Source organism: Mobula birostris, chromosome 6 (assembly GCF_030028105.1).
Source record: "Mobula birostris isolate sMobBir1 chromosome 6, sMobBir1.hap1, whole genome shotgun sequence".
Taxonomy (NCBI): Eukaryota; Metazoa; Chordata; class Chondrichthyes; order Myliobatiformes; family Myliobatidae; genus Mobula; species Mobula birostris.
Window position 1 is genome coordinate 86,572,383 of NC_092375.1, and position 20,506 is coordinate 86,592,888.

At 43.0% G+C, this 20,506-nt stretch overlaps 1 protein-coding gene across 1 annotated transcript in view; it reads left to right on the plus strand.

Annotated features, from left to right (window-relative positions):
- The first annotated feature begins 12,885 nt into the window (after nucleotides 1-12,885).
- med4 (mediator complex subunit 4) overlaps nucleotides 12,886-20,506 on the plus strand; it is a 40,220-nt gene continuing 32,599 nt past the window's right edge. The window contains exon 1 of the mRNA XM_072260797.1: nucleotides 12,886-13,000. Coding sequence (XP_072116898.1) covers nucleotides 12,930-13,000 — 71 coding nt within the window. The 5' untranslated portion in view covers nucleotides 12,886-12,929. The remainder of the gene's footprint in view (nucleotides 13,001-20,506) is intronic.

A 20,506-nucleotide genomic window follows, 5' to 3' on the forward strand; every position in this document is an offset into this window, starting at 1 on the left:
CCGAGATCGCGTCGCGTCGCCCCGCCCCGGCCCTCGCGAATCTCTCCACCACCCGCCGGACTCGCAACGCCTTCAACGCGGCGGAAAAAAATACTCCTGAGCACTTCAGACAAGCGTTAACCTGCACGCCTGTCTGGAGATACCGCATCAGATCACATACAGCTTGGGATGGAGGTAGAAACCCGTCTCGACCTTAAAGAGAGGGGAAAAAAATTAGAATTGGTGGTTGTCAGGAATAAGATACAGCCCTTATTCTAGGGTAACTGAATTGAGGGTACTTTAGGAGATCACCCCATTTCCTGTACCGTTCAGAGCTATGGACTCTGAAATTCAAGTTTTTGAAGTTTAAGAAACTAGCGAGAACAAGGGTTGCCCCCCCCCCACAAGATCAGGGGGTCCCGAGTACTGGGTGTCCGTGGGAGCGAGAGGCACAAGAGCCTCCGCTAGTCTGGAGTTCGGGATCCTGACATAGGCAATTCGTAGGGTATGCCAAAGGCCAGTCGGAAGTCTAGAAGTCGAAGCCTGATGGCCGAAGCCCTGCTCTACTGAGCTGATAATCCGTTGGGGATGTCGGAAGCCCGTTGTCTGCGAGCCCACAAGTCCACTGAACGCCGCAGGCCTGCTCTAGGGTTGGAGGACTGGCTCTTGGAGTGGGTGGGAGGGTGGAGTGGGAACAACACACACATAATGCTGAAGGAACTCGGCAGGCCAGGCAACATTCCGGGCTGAAACGTCGACTGTACTCTTTTCGGAGAGGCTGCCTGGCCTGCTGAGCATTTTGTGTGTTGCCCAGATTTACAGCATCTGCAGATTTTCTCATGCTTGTGGGAGATCATCTTTGAAGTGTATTGTTAATGGCTGGGATCACCCGTCTGTGTCCACTGCCCAGAAGAAGGCAATGGCAAATCACTTCAAAAGAAGAAAATTCATAAACGCAAACACGAGGAAATCTGCAGATGCTGGAAATTCAAGCAACACACATCAAAGTTGCTGGTGAACGCAGCAGGCCAGGCAGCATCTCCAGGAAGAGGTACAGTCGACATTTCGGGGCGAGACCCTTCGTCAGGACTAACTGAAAGAAGAGCTAGTAAGAGTCATGGAGGGACCGTGATCGCCATCATCCCAGGACACAGCCCGAAACAAAGGGATGAATGATGTCATTGATAACCTGATTCTGATTCCCATGGTCGTTCCAAGAGCCAGAACTGACCTTCAGTGAATGGCACCTAAAGAACTGGTGGAACACTAACTGAGAAGTACAGTGCCAAGCAGATAAAACAGTTCACTTGACTCGTACCCAATCCACCTCACTAAACATGCATCACCTCCATCACTGGGGCACAATGGCTGCAGTGCATTACCATGTATAAAATGCACTTTATTAGTTCTCCTAGGATCCAAATTTCTGACTTCTTCCAATAAGAACAAGCACAATAGGAAGTTAAACGCAAACAACAGGAATTCTGCAGATGCTGGAAATTCAAGCAACACACATAAAAGTTGCTGGTGAACGCAGCAGGCCAGGCAGCATCTCTAGGAAGAGGTACAGTCGACGTTTCAGGCTGAGACCCCAATCTAGGGCATATGGCTTAGCTAGTTTAAGTGCAGCTAGACCTCCTAGTTCATGTTGTTTTTCAATTTTTAGCCCATCCAGAATTTCAACTGCTACTTACATTATTGGGATTCTGCCAGCATCTTCCTTAGTTAAGAATGATGAAGGTACTCCTACTTGAGTACTGTTTGGAGGTGGGGGGGATAGCCTACCTGGGGGAAGCAACAGTGGCCGCACCTCTGGCACAGAGTCTGGCCCTGCGGCTCAGAAGGGTAGGGAAAGGAAGAGGATGGCAGCAGTGATAGGGGACTCTATAGTCAGGGGTCAGACAGGCGATTCTGTGGATGCAGGAAAGAAACATGGATGGTTGTTTGCCTCCCAGGTGCTAGGGTCTGGGATGTTTCTGATCACGTCCATGATATCCTGAAGAGGGAAGGAGAACAGCCAGAGGTCATGGTATGTATTGGTACCAACGACATAGGTAGGAAAAGGGAGGGTCCTGAAAACAGACTACAGGGAGTTAGGAAGGAAGTTGAGAAGCAGGACCACAAAGGTAGTAATCTCGGGATTACTGCCAGTGCCACACGACAGTGAGTATAGGAATAGAGTGAGTTGGAGGATGAATGCGTGGTTGAGGGATTGGAGCAGGGGGCAGGGATTCAGATTTCTGGATCATTGGGACCTCTTGAGGCAGGAGTGACCTGTACAAAAAGGACGAGTTGCACTTGAATCCCAGGGGGACCAATATCCTGGCGGGGAGGTTTGCTAAGGCTACTGGGGAGAGTTTCAACTAGAGTTGTTGGGGAGTGGGAACCAAACTGAAAAGATGGAGGAAGAGGTGGTTGGCTCACAAATAGAGAAAGCTTGGAGACAGTGTGAGAGGGAGGATAGGCAGGTGATAGAGAAGGGACGTGCTCAGACCGATGGTTTGAGATGCGTCCATTTTAATGCAAGGAGTATTATGAGCAAAGCGGATGATCTTACAGCGTGGATCAGTACTTGGAGCTATGATGATGTGGCCATTACAGAGACTTGGACGGCTCAGGGGCAGGAATGCCAGGCTTCGAGTGCTAGACTTTAGAGGTTTCAGAAGGGACAGGGAGCGAGGCAAAAGAGGTGGGGACGTGGCACTGCTGATCAGAGATAGTGTCACGGCTGCAGAAAAGGAGGAAGACATGGAGGGATTGTCTATGGAGTCTCTGTGGGTGGAAGTTAGGAACAGGGAGAGGTCAATAACTACTGGGTGTTTTTTTATAGACCACCCAATAGTAATAGGGACATCGAGGAGCAAATAGGGAGACAGATTCTGGAAAGGGATCATAATAACAGGGTTGTTGTGGTGGGAAATCTTAATTTCCCAAATATCAATTGGCATGTCCCTAGAGTGAGGGGCTTAGATAGGGTAGAGTTTGTTAGGTGTGTTCAAGAAGGTTTTTTGACACAATATGTAGATAAGCCTACAAGAGGAGAGGCTGTACTTAATCTGGTACTGGGAAATATCAGGTCTCTCAGTGGGAGAGAATTTTGGAGATAGTGATCACAATTCTACCTCCTTTCCCATAGCATTGGAGAGGGATAGGAACTGACAAGTTAGAAAAGCATTTATTTGGAGTATGGGGAAATAAGAGGCTATCAGGCAGGAACTTGGAAGCATAAATTGGGAACAGATGTTTCCAGGGAAATGTACGGAAGAAATATGGCAAATGTTCAGGGGATATTTGCGTGGAGTTCTGCATAGGTTCGTTCCAATGAGACAGGGAAAGGATAGTAGGGTACAGGAACCGTGGTGTACAAAGGCTGTTGTAAATCTTGTCAAGAAGAAAAGAGGAGCTTACGAAAGGTTCAGAAAACTAGGTAATGATAGAGATCTGGAAGATTATAGGGCTAGCAGGAAAGAGCTTAAGAAGGAAATTAGGAGAGCCAGAAGGAGCCATGATAAGGCCTTGGCGGACAGTATTAAGGAAAACCCCAAGGCATTCTACATGTATGTGAAGAGCAAGAGGATAAGACATAGAAACATAGAAACATAGAAAATAGGTGCAGGAGTAGGCCATTCGGCCCTTTGAGCCTGCACCGCCATTTATTATGATCATGGCTGATCATCCAACTCAGAACCCCGCCCCAGCCTTCCCTCCATACCCCTTGACCCCCGTAGCCACAAGGGCCATATCTAACTCCCTCTTTAATATAGCCAATGAACTGGCCTCAACTGTTTCCTGTGGCAGAGAATTCCACAGATTCACCACTCTCTGTGTGAAGAAGTTTTTCCTAATCTCGGTCCTAAAAGGCTTCCCCTCTATCCTCAAACTGTGACCCCTCGTTCTGGACTTCCCCAACATCGGGAACAATCTTCCTGCATCTAGCCTGTCCAATCCCTTTAGGATCTTATACGTTTCAATCAGATCCCCCATCAATCTTCTAAATTCCAACGAGTACAAGCCCAGTTCATCCAGTCTTTCTTCATATGAAAGTCCTGCCATCCCAGGAATCAATCTGGTGAACCTTCTTTATACTCCCTCTATGGCAAGGATGTATTTCCTCAGATTAGGGGACCAAAACTGCACACAATACTCCAGGTGTGGTCTCACCAAGGCCTTGTACAACTGCAGTAGTACCTCCCTGCTCCTGTACTCGAATCCTCTCGCTATAAATGCCAGCATACCATTCGCCTTTTTCACCACCTGCTGTACCTGCATGCCCACTTTCAATGACTGGTGTATAATGACACCCAGGTCTCGTTGCACCTCCCCTTTTCCTAATCGGCCACCATTCAGATAATAATCTGTTTTCCTATTTTTGCCACCAAAGTGGATAACTTCACATTTATCCACATTAAATTGCATCTGCCATGAATTTGCCCACTCACCCAACCTATCCAAGTCACCCTGCATCCTCTTAGCATCCTCCTCACAGCTAACACTGCCACCCAGCTTGGTGTCATCCGCAAACTTGGAGATGCTGCATTTAATTCCCTCATCCAAGTCACTAATATATATTGTAAACAACTGGGGTCCCAGCACTGAGCCTTGCGGTACCCCACAAGTCACCGCCTGCCATTCTGAAAAGGTCCCGTTTATTCCCACTCTTTGCTTCCTGTCTGCTAACCAACTCTCCACCCACACCAATACCTTACCCCCAATACCGTGTGCTTTAAATTTGCACACTAATCTCCTGTGTGGGAACTTGTCAAAAGCCTTCTGAAAATCCAAATATACCACATCCACTGGTTCTCCCCTATCCACTCTACTAGTTACATCCTCAAAAAATTCTATGAGATTCGTCAGACATGATTTTCCTTTCACAAATCCATGCTGACTTTGTCTGATCATTTCACCGCTTTCCAAATGTGCTGTTATCACATCCTTGATAACTGACTCCAGCAGTTTCCCCACCACCGACGTTAGGCTAACCGGTCTATAATTCCCCGGTTTCTCTCTCCCTCCTTTTTTAAAAAGTGGAGTTACATTAGCCACCCTCCAATCCTCAGGAACTAGTCCAGAATCTAACGAGTTTTGAAAAATTATCACTAATGCATCCACTATTTCTTGGGCTACTTCCTTAAGCACCCTGGGATGCAGACCATCTGGCCCTGGGGATTTATCTGCCTTCAATCCCTTCAATTTACCTAACACCACTTCCCTACTAACATGTATTTCCCTCAGTTCCTCCATCTCACTGGACCCTCTGTCCCCTACTATTTCTGGAAGATTATTTATGTCCTCCTTAGTGAAGACAGAACCAAAGTAATTATTCAATTGGTCTGCCATGTCCTTGCTCCCCATAATCAATTCAGCTGTTTCTGTCTGCAGGGGACCTACATTTGTCTTTACCAGTCTTTTCCTTTTTACATATCTATAAAAGCTTTTACAGTCCATTTTTATGTTTCCTGCCAGTTTTCTCTCATAATCTTTTTTCCCCTTCCTAATTAAGCCCTTTGTCCTCCTCTGCTGAACTCTGAATTTCTCCCAGTCCTCAGGTGAGCCACTTTCTCTGGCTAATTTGTATGCTTCTTCTTTGGAATTGATACTATCCCTAATTTCTCTTGTCAGCCACGGGTGCACTACCTTCCTTGATTTATTCTTTTGCCAAACTGGGATGAACAATTGTTGTAGTTCATCCATGCAACCTTTAAATGCTTGCCATTGCATATCCACCGTCAATCCTTTAATTGTCATTTGCCAGTCTATCTTAGCTAATTCACGTCTCATACCTTCAAAGTTACCCCTCTTTAAGTTCAGAACCTTTGTTTCTGAATTAACTATGTCACTCTCCATCTTAATGAAGAATTCCACCATATTATGGTCACTCTTACCCAAGGGGCCTCTCACGACAAGATTGCTAATTAACCCTTCCTCATTGCTCAAAACCCAGTCCAGAAAAGCCTGCTCTCTAGTTGGTTCCTCGACATGTTGGTTCAAAAAACCATCCCGCATGCATTCCAAGAAATCCTCTTCCTCAGCACCTTTACCAATTTGGTTCACCTAATCTACATGTAGATTGAAGTCACCCATTATAACTGCTGTTCCTTTATTGCACACATTTCTAATTTCCTGTTTAATACCATCTCCGACCTCACTACTACTGTTAGGTGGCCTGTACACAACTCCCACCAGCGTCTTCTGCCCCTTAGTGTTACGCAGCTCTACCCATATCGATTCCACATCTTCCCGGCTTATGTCCTTCCTTTCTATTGCGTTAATCTCTTCTTTAACCAGCAACGCCACCCCACCTCCCCTTCCTTCAAGTCTATCCCTCCTGAATATTGAATATCCCTGAACGTTGAGCTCCCATCCCTGGTCACCCTGGAGCCATGTCTCTGTGATCCCAACTATATCATAATCATTAATAACAATCTGCACTTTCAATTCATCCACCTTATTACGAATGCTCCTTGCATTGACACACAAAGCCTTCAGGTGCAAGACATGAGAGAATAGGACCAATCAAGTATGACAGTGGAAAAGTGTGTATGGAATCGGAGGAGATAGCAGAGGTACTTAATGAGTATGTTGCTTCAGTATTCACTACAGAAAAGGATCTTGGCGTTTGTAGGGATGACTTACAGCTGACTGAAAAGCTTGAGCATATAGATATTAAAGAGGATGTGCTGTAGCTTTTGTAAAGCATCAAGTTGGATAAGTCACTGAGACCGGACGAGATGTACCCCAGGCTGCTGTGGGAAGTGAAGGAGGAGTTTGCCGAGCCTCTGGTGATGATCTTTGCATCAACAATGGGGACAGGAGAGGTTCCGAAGGATTGGAGGGTTGCGGATGTTGTTCCATTATTCAAGAAAGGAAGTAGAGGTAGCCCAGGAAATTATAGACCAGTGAGTTTTACTTCAGTGTTTGGTAAGTTGATGGAGAAGATCCTTAGAGGCAGGATTTATGAACACTTGGAGAGGCATAATATGATTAGAAATAGTCAGCATGGCTTTGTCAAAGGCAGGTCGTGCCTTACCAGCCTGATTGAACTTTTTGAGAATGTGACTAAACACATTGATGAAGGTAGAGTAGTAGATGTAGTGTAGATGTTAGGATTTTAGCAAGGCATTTGATAAGGTACCCCATGCAAGGCTTATTGAGAAAATAAGGAGGCATGGGATTCAAGGGGACATCGTGGATCTAGAAGTGGTTTGCCCACAGAAGGCAAGGAGGTCGGTGACCAGTGGTGTGCCTCAGGCATCTGTTTTGGGATCCCTACTCTTCATGATTTTTATAAATGACCTGGATGAGGAAGTGGAGGGATGGGTTAGTAAATTTGCTGATTACACAAAGATTGGGGTTGTTGTGGATAGTGTGGAGGGCTGTCAGAGGTTACAGTGGGACATTGATAGGATGCAAAGCTGGGCTGAGAAGTGGCAGATGGAGTCAACCCGGATAAGTGTGAGGTGATTCATTTTGGTAGGTCAAATATGATGGCAGAATATAGTATTAATGGTAAGACTCTTGGCAGTGTGGAGGATCATAGAGATCTTGGGGGTCCAAGTCCATAGGACATTCAAAGCTGCTGCGTAGGTTGACTCTGTGGTTAAGAAGGGATATGGTGCATTGGCCTTCATCAATCGTGGGATTGGATATGAGCAGAGAGGTAATGTTGCAGCTATGTAGGACCCTGGTCAGACCCCACTTGGAGTACTGTGCTCAGTTCTGGTTGCCTCACTACAGGAAGGATGTGGAAACGATAGAAAGGGTGCAGAGGAGATTTACAAGGATGTTGCCTGGATTGGGGAGCTTGTCTTATGAGAATAGGTTGAGTGAACTCAGCCTTTTTCCTTGGAGCAACAGAGGATGAGAGGTGACCTGATAGAGATGTATAAGATGATGAGAGGTATTGATTGTGTGGATAATCAGAGGCTTTTTCTCAGGGCTGAAGTGGCTAGCACAAGAGGACACAGTTTTAAGGTGCTTGAAAGTAGGTACAGAGGACATGTCAGGGGTAAGTTTTTTACGCAGAGAGTGGAGTGGGCCGCCGGCAATGGTGGTAAAGGCGGATACCATAGGGTGTTTTAAGAGACTCCTGGACAGGTACATGGATCTCAGAAAAATAGAGGTCTATGGGTAACCCTAGGTAATTTCTAAGGTAAGGGCATGTACGGCATAGCTTTGTGGGCCGAAGGGCCTGTATTGTGCTGTAGGTTTTCTATGTTTCTAATTACTTTGTACATCAAAGATACTGCCTGAATCTTTAGCATATTTCCCTTTTCATTTATGATCTCTCCTTTTACAACCCTTCTCCCATTCTTGTGCCTATAGAGTACTTTTATATTTCCATTCTGTGTTTGCTGTCAAAGTAGATTTTTGGGTGTATCTCCGGATTAAGTACTAACACTTGTCACTTTAAAGGATAGGGAAAGTGCAGGAAAATATACAGCAGACTTAAAGGGCTAGGGGTCCATTGCTGCTCCTAGTTCTTATGTTTTGAATTTGAGCCATTATGATGGATACTAATATTCTGTTTATGTGTAATTGTAAAATAATAGCCTTCATAATTTTTTTCACTTGTAGCTTTGTGAACTTGCCACACCTGTTCGGCTGCAAGATGACTCAAACTGAGCCTCTGACAATATACACCTTTTAAGTTATCCTTCAACATCTATTAACTTCTCCCTTTCCCATGTGACTACAGAAAATGCAATGTGCTACTTTGTCTCTTCCTATTATCCAGAGTCGTTTTAAGTTGAGCAATTATCTCCTTTTTCCTCTACATTAGAGAAACCAAGCACAGATGAGCTGATCATTTGATAGAGCACCTTCTTTTAGTCCACAAGAACGACTCTGACTTGCTTGTCCCTTGAATTCTCCACTCTAGTTTCATCCGTGCTATTTGCCTGTGGCTTCCTGCACTGTCTCAATAAGGCCTAACGTATTGCTTCATCTTCAGTTTGGGCACATTGCAGACTGAAAGAAGCTGCAGAAGGTTGTAAATTTAGTTAGCTCCAACTTGGGCACTAGCCTACGAAGTACCCAGGATATCTTCAGGGAGCAGTGTCTCAGAAAGCCAGTGTCCATTATTAAGGACCTTCAGCACCCAGGGCATGCCCTTTTCTTACTGTTACCATCAGGTAGGAGGTACAGAATCCTGAAGGCACACACTTAGTGATTCAGGAACAGCTTCCTCCCCTCTGCCATCCGATTCCTAAATGGACATTGAACACTACCTCACTGTTTTAATATAAATTATTTCTGTTTTTACATGATTTTTAATCTATTCAATATACACATACTCTAATTGATTTACTTATTTATTTATTATTTTTTTCTTCTATATGATGTATTGCATTGAATTGCTGCTGCTCAGTTAACAAATTTCATGACACATGCCAGTGATAATAAACCTGATTCTGATTCAGACTCAATATCCAATTCAACATTGTCAGATAACTCACTTTTTCTTTTTGTATTCCGAACCTTTCTAGTTCTACTGCAAGGTGTAATATTCCTTAATTTTTTTTCTCCCTTTCCATGCATTATTTCAAATTTCAAAGCAAATTTATTATCCAAGTACACTTAAAGGATTGACGGTGGATATGCAATGGCAAGCATTTAAAGATCGCATGGATGAACTACAACAATTGTTCATCCCAGTTTGGCAAAAGAATAAATCAAGGAAGGTAGTGCACCCGTGGCTGACAAGAGAAATTAGGGATAGTATCAATTCCAAAGAAGAAGCATACAAATTAGCCAGAGAAAGTGGATCACCTGAGGACTGGGAGAAATTCAGAGTTCAGCAGAGGAGGACAAAGGGCTTAATTAGGAAGGGGGAAAAAGATTATGAGAGAAAACTGGCAGGAAACATAAAAACGGACTGTAAAAGCTTTCATAGATATGTGAAAAGGAAAAGACTGGTAAAGACAAATGTAGGTCCCCTGCAGACAGAAACAGGTGAATTGATTATGGGGAGCAAGGACATGGCAGACCAATTGAATAATTACTTTGGTTCTGTCTTCACTAAGGAGGACATAAATAATCTTCCAGAAATAGTAGGGGACAGAGGGTCCAGTGAGATGGAGGAACTGAGCGAAATACATGTTAGTAGGGAAGTGGTGTTAGGTAAATTGAAGGGATTGAAGGCAGATAAATCCCCAGGGCCAGATGGTCTGCATCCCAGGGTGCTTAAGGAAGTAGCCCAAGAAATAGTGGATGCATTAGTGATAATTTTTCAAAACTTGTTAGATTCTGGACTAGTACCTGAGGATTGGAGGATGGCTAATGTATGTCCACTTTTTAAAAAAGGAGGGAGAGAGAAACCGGGGAATTATAGACCGGTTAGCCTAACGTCGGTGGTGGGGAAACTGCTGGAGTCAGTTATCAAGGATGTGATAACAGCACATTTGGAAAGCGGTGAAATGATCGGACAAAGTCAGCATGGATTTGTGAAAGGAAAATCATGTCTGACGAATCTCATAGAATTTTTTGAGGATGTAACTAGTAGAGTGGATAGGGGAGAACCAGTGGATGTGGTATATTTGGATTTTCAGAAGGCTTTTGACAAGGTCCCACACAGGAGATTAGCGTGCAAACTTAAAGCACACGGTATTGCGGGTAAGGTATTGGTGTGGGTGGAGAGTTGGTTAGCAGACAGGAAGCAAAGAGTGGGAATAAACGGGACCTTTTCAGAATGGCAGGCGGTGACTAGTGGGGTACCGCAAGGCTCAGTGCTGGGACCTCAGTTGTTTACAATATATATTAATGACTTGGATGAGGGAATTAAATGCAGCATCTCCAAGTTTGCGGATGACACCAAGCTGGGTGGCAGTGTTAGCTGTGAGGAGGATGCTAAGAGGATGCAGGGTGACTTGGATAGGTTGGGTGAGTGGGCAAATTCATGGCAGATGCAATTTAATGTGGATAAATGTGAAGTTATCCACTTTGGTGGCAAAAATAGGAAAACAGATTATTATCTGAATGGTGGCCGATTAGGAAAAGGGGAGGTGCAACGAGACCTGGGTGTCACTATACACCAGTCATTGAAAGTGGGCATGCAGGTACAGCAGGCAGTGAAGAAGGCGAATGGTATTCTGGCATTTATAGCGAGAGGATTCAAGTACAGGAGCAGGGAGGTACTACTGCAGTTGTACAAGGCCTTGGTGAGACCACACCTGGAGTATTGTGTGCAGTTTTGGTCCCCTAATCTGAGGAAATACATCCTTGCCATAGAGGGAGTATAAAGAAGGTTCACCAGATTGATTCCTATGATGGCAGGACTTTCATATGAAGAAAGACTGGATGAACTGGGCTTGTACTCGTTGGAATTTAGAAGATTGAGGGGGGATCTGATTGAAACGTATAAGATCCTAAAGGGATTGAACAGGCTAGATGCAGGAAGATTGTTCCCGATGTTGGGGAAGTCCAGAACGAGGGGTCACAGTTTGATGATAAAGGGGAAGCCTTTTAGGACCAAGATTAGGAAAAACTTCTTCACACAGAGAGTGGTGAATCTGTGGAATTCTCTGCCACAGGAAACAGTTGAGGCCAGTACATTGGCTATATTTAAGAGGGAGTTAGATATGGCCCTTGTGGCTACGGGGGTCAGGGGGTATGGAGGGAAGGCTGGGACGGGGTTCTGAGTTGGATGATCAGCCATGATCATAATAAATGGTGGTGCAGGCTCGAAGGGCCGAATGGCCTACTCCTGCACCTATTTTCTATGTATGTTTCTATGTATATATGTCACCATATTCAACCCCAAGATTCATTTTCTTGTGGGCATTCATGGTAAATAGAAAGAATAGAATCAACGAAAAAACACATCCAACAGAGACACGTAAACAACCAATGTGTAAAAAAACTAACCAGTGCAAATACAAGAAGAAAATCATAATAAATAAATAACCAACAAATATCAAGAACAGAAGTTGTAGAGTCCTTAAAAGTGGGTCCATAGGTTGTGGAATCAGGTCAGTGTTAGGGTGAGTAAAATTATCCCCTCTGGTTCAAGAGCCTGATAGTTGAGGGGTAATAACTGTTCCTGAACGTCCTAAACACAAGAGTTTTTGCAGAAGCTGAAAATCCAGAGCACACAAAACGCTGGAAGAACTCATCAGGTCAAGCAGCATCTATGGAGAGGAATAAACCTCCTTCCTGACGGCAGCAGCGAGAAGAGAGCAGAGCCTGGATAGTGGGGGTCCTTAATGATAGACGCTGCTTTCCTGCGATAGTGCTCCGGTAGGGCAGTTCCAAAGTTTTCTTTTTGACTTGGTCCCATGCAATTTTGCGACCTACATTTCACAACTTTTACGCAATTCTAACAATCATCCTTAATTTTTAACCGGATAACTCCCAAAAGAGCGCATCTCCAAGGCACATTAGTTTCACCCCATTAGAGGTCACAGCCATCCATTGCTTCCCAATCTAAAACTAACCAACGTAAATAAACAATTTGTTCACTGTTTCTGTTTCGAATTCCAGCGAAAGGTCTTCGAACTGAAACGTTAATTCCGTTGTTCTCTCTGCACGGCCTTTCTGAGCGTTTCTAGTATTTTCCGGTTTATTTGGTCGAGATGTGGCCGCCCTTCCCAATGATGGAAGCTCAGATGGAGTTCAACTTCGGAAATGCAAACAAAGAAATAACTCCCCCCAGACCCACTCGATCCTCAAGAGTCACAGCGAAATTCAAGTGGCGGCGTCGGACGGCATAATACTGCCAGAACCTTGAAATTAAATAGAGGTTTCTATCACCGCTATTTGCAAAGAATAATACTATGCTATTTTGTTTTTAACAGCGCACCCGAAAATATTTTCTCACCCACACTTCCTACTCGGATCTGATAATAACCATCTACTGCGGCTCGCAATTCCCGCTGGAAATCTAATTGCCACCAGTGCGTCAGGGAGGCGCTGTTTCGCGCCTGCGCACACCGGAGGCGCGTCTCGGCGTAATGGCGGCCTCGGAGAGGAGTACGAGGGATAAGCTGTTGGGAGTGTTAGATGATCTGGAAGTGTTATGTAGGTAAGGTATGACTTGTCGTCCCGAAGAAGCGGATGTAGTTCGGGGTAAACTAGTTTTTGGGCCTGATGTTTGTATGTGTTAAAGGGATTTTCGAACACTTCCTGGAGTTGATGGCTAATGATGGAGGGGCGAAGGTCGGGGGGAAGGCACGGTGGGAAAGCTTAAGGTTTACTGGAAGTGTTTGAGGTAAAAGTACCGAAGAGGGCACAGCGATTTGGAAATTAATTGCTATTAATACTACACTTAGTTGTGAGGTTGATATCCCATAAACTCAAGGGGGTTGGGGGTGGGGATGGGGATAGCGCTTACCTCAAAAGCTAAAAGCAGAAACCTTCATTTTAAATTTTAAGTTTGATGCCCCATAATCTAGAAGTCTCTAGACTGACAGCTGGTAAGTAGAACTGAGCTGACGGCTTCTCTTTATCTTGTGTGGACAAAATATCTGGCAGTTCAAATTGGGCATCTGTAGGGCCCCAAGACTGGAGAAGTACATAGTGCAAGAGTGCAATTTGTAAACTATGTCCCGAACTTTATTGTTTCTACGAAGCCAGGGGATGAACACTGCTTCAGTAGCACCAGAGCTAACCTGTTGAAATTGTGTTGTAAGACTATGTGTGCTAAGCAGCATGTAATAAACAGTTAAACATTGTCACAACTGACAGATTAGATTGAGGCTCTGTGCCCTACAACTGGTGGTTTCTAGTTGAACAGTTAAAGAGAGGAAGCAGTTTCAAAGATGAATTGAAAGTGGTTGATCTTGACATTAAGGTAGCATTCAATCGTTTGTGGTATCCAGGCAGAGTCCTCCCACCCGTTCAGTACATCTACAAGAAACACTGTCGTAGGAAAACAGCATCCATCATCAAAGATCTTCACGGCCATGCTCTTTTCTTGCTGCTGCAATCGGCTAGAAGGTACAACTGCTTCAGAACTTGCATCACCTGGTTCAAGAATAGTTACTACCCCTCAACCATCAGGCTCTTGAACAAATTAGGATAACTACACTCATCTATTGAGATGATCTCAATTTAAGGGTTCTTTATCTTGTTATTTCATGCTCTCATTATTTATTGCTATTATTTATATTTGTATTTGCAGAGTTTGTTGTGTTCTGTGCTCTACCTGCTCTTTCATTGATCCTGTTATAGTTACTATTATAGAGATGTGCTAAGTGTGCCCACTGGAAGAAGAATCTCAGTCTTGTATGTGGTAATGTGTATATACTCTGATAATAAATTTTACTTTCAACTTTCTTGAATTTTGAAATACTGGTAAAACATAAGACAGCAGGCATCAAAGAGAAAACACTCCAATGATCGGAGTCATAACTTACAGAAAGGTATGTGATTATGAAGTTTGAAGGTCAGTTGATCAGTTAAAAGGATTATCACATAATTGCTCAGGGCCATGGCCTGAGGATCGGGCAACCTCAGCTGATTTATCTATAGCTTCTCTTCCATCATTGAGAAAACAAGAGACTACAGATTCAGAAATAGGGCAACAAAATTTGTTGGAGAAACCCAGTGAATTGAGCATGGAGGAGGGGGAGCAATTGTTGAGGTTTCAAGTCTCATCATTTCTGCCTTTCTCTTTCTACTGGCTATTTTCCCTTCTCCACTTCCAGTCCTGATGTAGGGTTTTGATTCAAAACATTGACAATTCCTATAAATATAATTCCCATATTCAGGTCATTAATATAAATGAAAAGAAAGAACATTTGTTGGAAATATTACCCAACCAGAAGCCCTGGATGAACCAGAAGATGCTGTACTCTTTATAGACTTGTTGGATGAGTCTCATTGGAGTGAGATGAGTCACCTTGTTGAATGATGCTGTAAAAAGCAAACTTGTTCAATACGAACAAAACTAAAGAGCTGATTGTTGAATTAAGGAAGGGGAAGGAGGGTGGAATGTACACCTGTCTACTTTGGCTTGTTAGTATTCTGAGTGGTTGCATCATGGTCTGATACTGCAGTTCAAATGTGAAGGAACATAAGACACTGCAGAGAGTAGTGGACTCTGCCCAATACATCGCAGGCACATCCCTCCTCACCATTGGTAGTATCTACAGGAGGCGCTCTCTCAGAAAGGTGATATCTATCATCAAAGATCCCCAGTACGTCTTTCTTTCTAAGGTCTTGGGTCTGGACCTGGAACATTAACTTGTTTCTCTTCCAACAGATACTGCCTGAGCTGTTTCAGCATTTTCTGTTTTGATTTGAGGGCAGAAGAATGAAGGCATACTCTCCATTTGTTTGGATGAGTGCAGGTCCCAGCAACAGCAACTGCAGTATTTACTAGGTACAACGTACAGACTCTCCCCAGGTTATGGCACGGTTCTGTTCTTATGAACTGTATGCAACCTGAACAGTTCATATTTCAGAAATGCAGCCATGAATTCCCAGATAGCAGAAAATACCTGCTGCAGCCAACAAATCCATCCTGCTCATCTTCCAGATGCTTGTTTGTATGTATGGACTGTACATAAGTTATGTAAGCTCAGAACATCTGTAGAATGAAGTTAACTGCTTTGGCAACTTTTCACAATGCCTCTCAAATCCACGATCCCACAACAGCAGCAAAATGTTTGGGAAACCCATCCCCTAAACTGCACAGCACCGTGACTTGGAAATGTGTTACTGTTCTTTCATTGATGTGCCTAAATCCTGGAACTCAGTTCTGGTGGCCCTTCACAGGAAAGTACCACAGCAGCTCGAGCAAATATTGTTGTTCCTTTCTGTGTCTTGTGGTGCATCGGGCAGCCACCTTGTCGTGTCTTTAACATTTTTGTCTGTTTTTTATGAGGCAAAGTTGATATCTTGATGCTCAACCCCGCACAAAGCAAGTATGTTTGTGGATTAAATGATTCCTAGATATTGCTTTTAATTTAAAAAAAAGTCCAAAAGCCTGCTAAGCAGTATACAGTGGCATGCAAAAGTTCGGGCACCCCTGGTCAAAATTTCTGTTACTGAATAGCTAAGCGAGTGAAAGATGACCTGATTTCCAAAAGGCATAAAGTTAAAGATGACACATTTCTTTAATATTTTAAGCAAGAAAACTTCTTTATTTCCATCTTTTACAGTTTCAAAATAACAAAAAAGGAAAAGGGCCCGAAGCTAAAGTTTGAGCACCCTGCATGGTCAGTACTTAGTGACACCCCTTTTGGCAAGTATCACAGCTTGTAAATGCTTTTTGTAGCCAGCTAAGAGTCTTTCAATTCTTGATTGGGTGATTTTTGCCCATTCTTCCTTGTAAAATGCTTCTAGTTCTGTGAGATTCTTGGGCTGTCTTGCATGCACTGCTCTTTTGAGGTCTATCCACAGATTCTCGATGATGTTTAGGCCAGGGGACTGTGAGGGCCATGGCAAAACCTTCAGCTTGCATCTCTTGAGGTAGTCCATTGTGGATTTTGAGGTGTGTTTAGGATCATTATCCTGTTGTAGAAGCCATCCTCTTTTCATCTTCGGCTTTTTTACAGACGGTGTGATGTTTGCTTCCAGAATTTGCTGGTATTTAATTGAATTCATTCTTCCCTCTACCAATAAATGTTCCCCGTGCCACTGGCTGCAACACAAGCCCAAAGCATGATAATCCACCCCCGTGCTTAACAGTTGGAGAGGGGTTCTTTTCATGAAATTCTGCACCCATTTTTCTCCAAACATACCTTTGCTCATTGCGGCCAAAAAGTTCTATTTTAACTTCATCAGTCCACAAGACTTGTTTCCAAAATACATCAGGCTTGTTTAGATGTTCCTTTGAACCTTTTGAATGGAACTTTTTGGCTGCAATGAGGAAAGGTATGTTTGGAGAAAAAAGGGTGCAGAATTTCATGAAAAGAACCCCTCTCCAACTGTTAAACACGGGGGTGGATCGATCATGCTTTGGGCTTGTGTTGCAGCCAGTGGCACGGGGAACATTCACTGGTAGAGGGAAGAATGAATTCAATTAAATGCCAGCAAATTCTGAAAGCAAACATCACACCGTCTGTGAAAAAAAAAAGCCGAAGATGAAAGGAGGGTGGCTTCTACAACAGGATAATGATCCTAAACACACCTCAAAATCCACAATGGACTACCTCAAGAGGCGCAAGCTGAAGGTTTTGCCATGGCCTTCACGGTCCCCTGACCCAAACAATTTCACAGAACTACAAGCCTTTTGCAAGGAAGAATGGGCAAAAATCCCCCAAACAAGAATTGAAAGACTCTTAGCTGGCTACAAAAAGCGTTTACAAGCTGTGATACTTGCCAAAGGGGGGTGTCACTAAGTACTGACCATGCAGGGTGCCCAAACTTTTGCTTCGGGCCCTTTTCCTTTTTTGTTATTTTGAAACTGTAAAAGATGGAAATAAAATAGTTTTCTTGCTTAAAATATTAAAGGAATGTGTCATCTTTATCTTTATTCCTTTTGGAAATCAGTTCATCTTTTACTTGCTTAGCTATTCACAGTAACAGAAATTTTGACCAGGGGTGCCCAAACTTTTGCATGCCACTGTTTGTTCATTTTCTAAAGAGGACAATTAAGTTAAGTAAGTTGGACACATGATATTGCTGTGTCTTTCCCAGTTCTTTGGTTTTGAATTTTTAAGGAGCATGATTCTTGGGTCTGCAAATGTATATTGTCCTCTGTCTTCTGATAGCCTGTCACCATGCATGTGGACTGTGTGGCCTGCTTATCATGGTGTCATTTGAATCTCAGTGCTGGGGTTGTTCTCAATAAGTTGTAAATGCTAATTTCCTTTTTACTCTGACAGTGCATATGAAAGGTTTTGCGGTGAAAGTATTCATACTATCTCCAGTACTTCGAGGTGTGCTGGCAGCATTATAGGAGGCCAGGGATTGCTACTGTCCACTGTGAATTTTGTGCTAGGTTTTAGGTCTTGATCTTCAAAGTAATTTTTTCTGTAAAATAGTTAAGAGGCATTGGGACACTCTGAGCAAGCATGAAGTAAGGGGCAGGTAGACAGAAGAACAAATGTGTAAGGGTTGGAGTGACAGGGCTGAGGGATGATGTGAAGTGGGTTTGGAAGGGTGGTTGTCTCTGAAGTAAAGATCATTCAAAGACTGGGAGAATGTGGGTTGAGCGGGAGGATATACAAACCAACAGAGCTCAAGTGAAGTTGGGTGAGTCTGGTGATAGATACTGGTGTGTACGTTAACGTTCATGCAGCAGAGCCTGGTCTTCAGTCATCTGGTTACCCCTTGCCATTGTGATCAAATGGTAGTTTGTATGAAATATCCACCCCATGTTAAATCTTCATGTAGCAGAAAATCTCTCATTTGGAAGCTTGTGTTTGATACTTTGCAATAATAATTACAATGCTGCAGTGTCTCCAAAACAGAAACAGTAACAATTCTCTGTACTTTACGAGAGCATAGACTGCAGCAAATGGACAGGAATATATCTCATTCTACGTATTGGCATTTTCACCCACCCTAACTCACTGTTCATTCTTTCAGTCCTGTATGTTGTTCAGCTTTTGGGATTGCATGGGGAAATTGAATTTTAAAGTCCTGAGTGACCAGATCGCAGTCTTACTTGTTTTTGTTGTTTTAATTTCTCCCCTTCAGTCCTTTATTTTTAAGGGGCTAATTTGATTTGATGTTTTTGGTGCGAATGTGAGCTGCTGCTTTTAGGCTGAAGTTGTCTGTGCTTGTTGCCAGATACCACAAAGTATCATTGTTGAGATAACACTGACAAAAGGATCATTTGTAATATTTTAGAATCATACAATTCAGAAACAAGTCCTCAAGTCTATGGAGTCCATGGCAACCATGAAGCAAGCATGCACCCACCCACAGTGATCCTACACTAATCCCTTTTTATAATCTCTATATGTCCATGAGCTCCCTTCCACATCCCACTCTCAACTCTACCATTCATCTACACCTAAGGTGCAAGGTACTGTCAATACGTACTCCTGAGGAAGTGGCGGTGGGTGAAGCTGAAGTACCCAAAGGAAAGCCACACGCTAACAGGGAGAACATGCAAACTCCTTAGAAATAATGCCAGGAGTCAGGATTGAATGCAAGTCACAAGAGCTGTGAAGCCTCAGCTGTATTAGTTGTGCCACTGTGCTCAGCGTTTGGTCAAATGGTATCCTCCTGTGCTGCACCAGTCTCCCCACAGAGTCAGATTGAGATTTGAAATGGGTGGCATACTGCTCAAGTCAAGTTTCCATCCTTGCACTAAGACCTTGGAAGAAACCGGTAAAATATGGTACCTTAATTTATGGATCATTCTCTATTCAAACATTATTTTCTAATCCAGTGAAAGAACAGTTGTATTCAGGAATCCTGAATGTTTGAAAAAGAGCAGGGGTGTGACTAATTGTAGAGTCCTATGGTATAATTAAGTTTTATCCATGAAAAGCATTATTTTAAACTTTAACACATCTAGTTTTAATTTTTGGACATTACTGCTGTTTTCTAAGCAGTTTTGACCCCAAGTTCAGCATGTTAAATTGATTCTGAGATATATGTCCACTATTTGTCTTTGATGTATTGTGATAATAAATTGCCTTTATATTGTCTTTAGTTAATAGGAAATGGCTGATTGTTTCACAGGACTATGGTTGGGCAAAAATGGACAGAGCCAAGAGAAATTTATTAGGATCTGTGATTAATGGATTTTGTCAATGAGATGAATTTCAGAGTCAGAATCAGATTATCACTGACTTTAATGATGTGAAATTTGTTTTGCTGCACAGTACAGTTAAAAAGACCTGAAGTTACCATAAATTATAAAAATAATTAAATAGTGCAAAAGAAGAAATAATGTGTGTGGCATTCTGCTATCTGGTAAGTACACTTTCAGTACTAGTTATCATTCATTGAAAATGCATGCTTTTTATATATACTGAGAATCACTAATCAAGACAGATTTATCAAATAAAGCCAGTCGTTTACTTACTGCTTTCAATTTCAGTGGATAGAATGATAGAGATAATGAAAGTATAACAATAAAAGCCCTTATGATTTTCAATCTGTTCAAAATTGTGAAGAATAGTATATTTTTGAATTGGAGAAATAAAGAAATGACATAGGACCCGTGAGCACTACCTCGCTACTTTTTTATTCGTATTTTTGCACTACTTATTTAATTTAACTATTTAGTACTGTAATTTGTGTTTTTTTTCTGCTTTGTATTGCTGCTGCAAAGACAACAAATTTCAGAACATATGCCGGTGATGTTAAACCTGATTCTGATTCTGAACAACATTCAGAAAGCATTTAGATAAAACACATGACCAAAAATAGAACAAAGGAATGTATACCATTTGCAGGCAGATGGGCAGTTTAATTGGCATTATGGTCAGCACAAGCATTATGGCCAAAGGTCTTGTTTCTATGTTGTATTCCAGTTTACATCTATGATCTATCTTCTAAAATGTTAGTGTTCATGGACTATTCAGAAATCGGATGGTGGAGGGAAAGAAGCTGCCTCTGAATCATTGAGTGTGGGTCTTTAAGCTCCTGTGCTCCTGTACCATTTCCAATGGTAGTGATG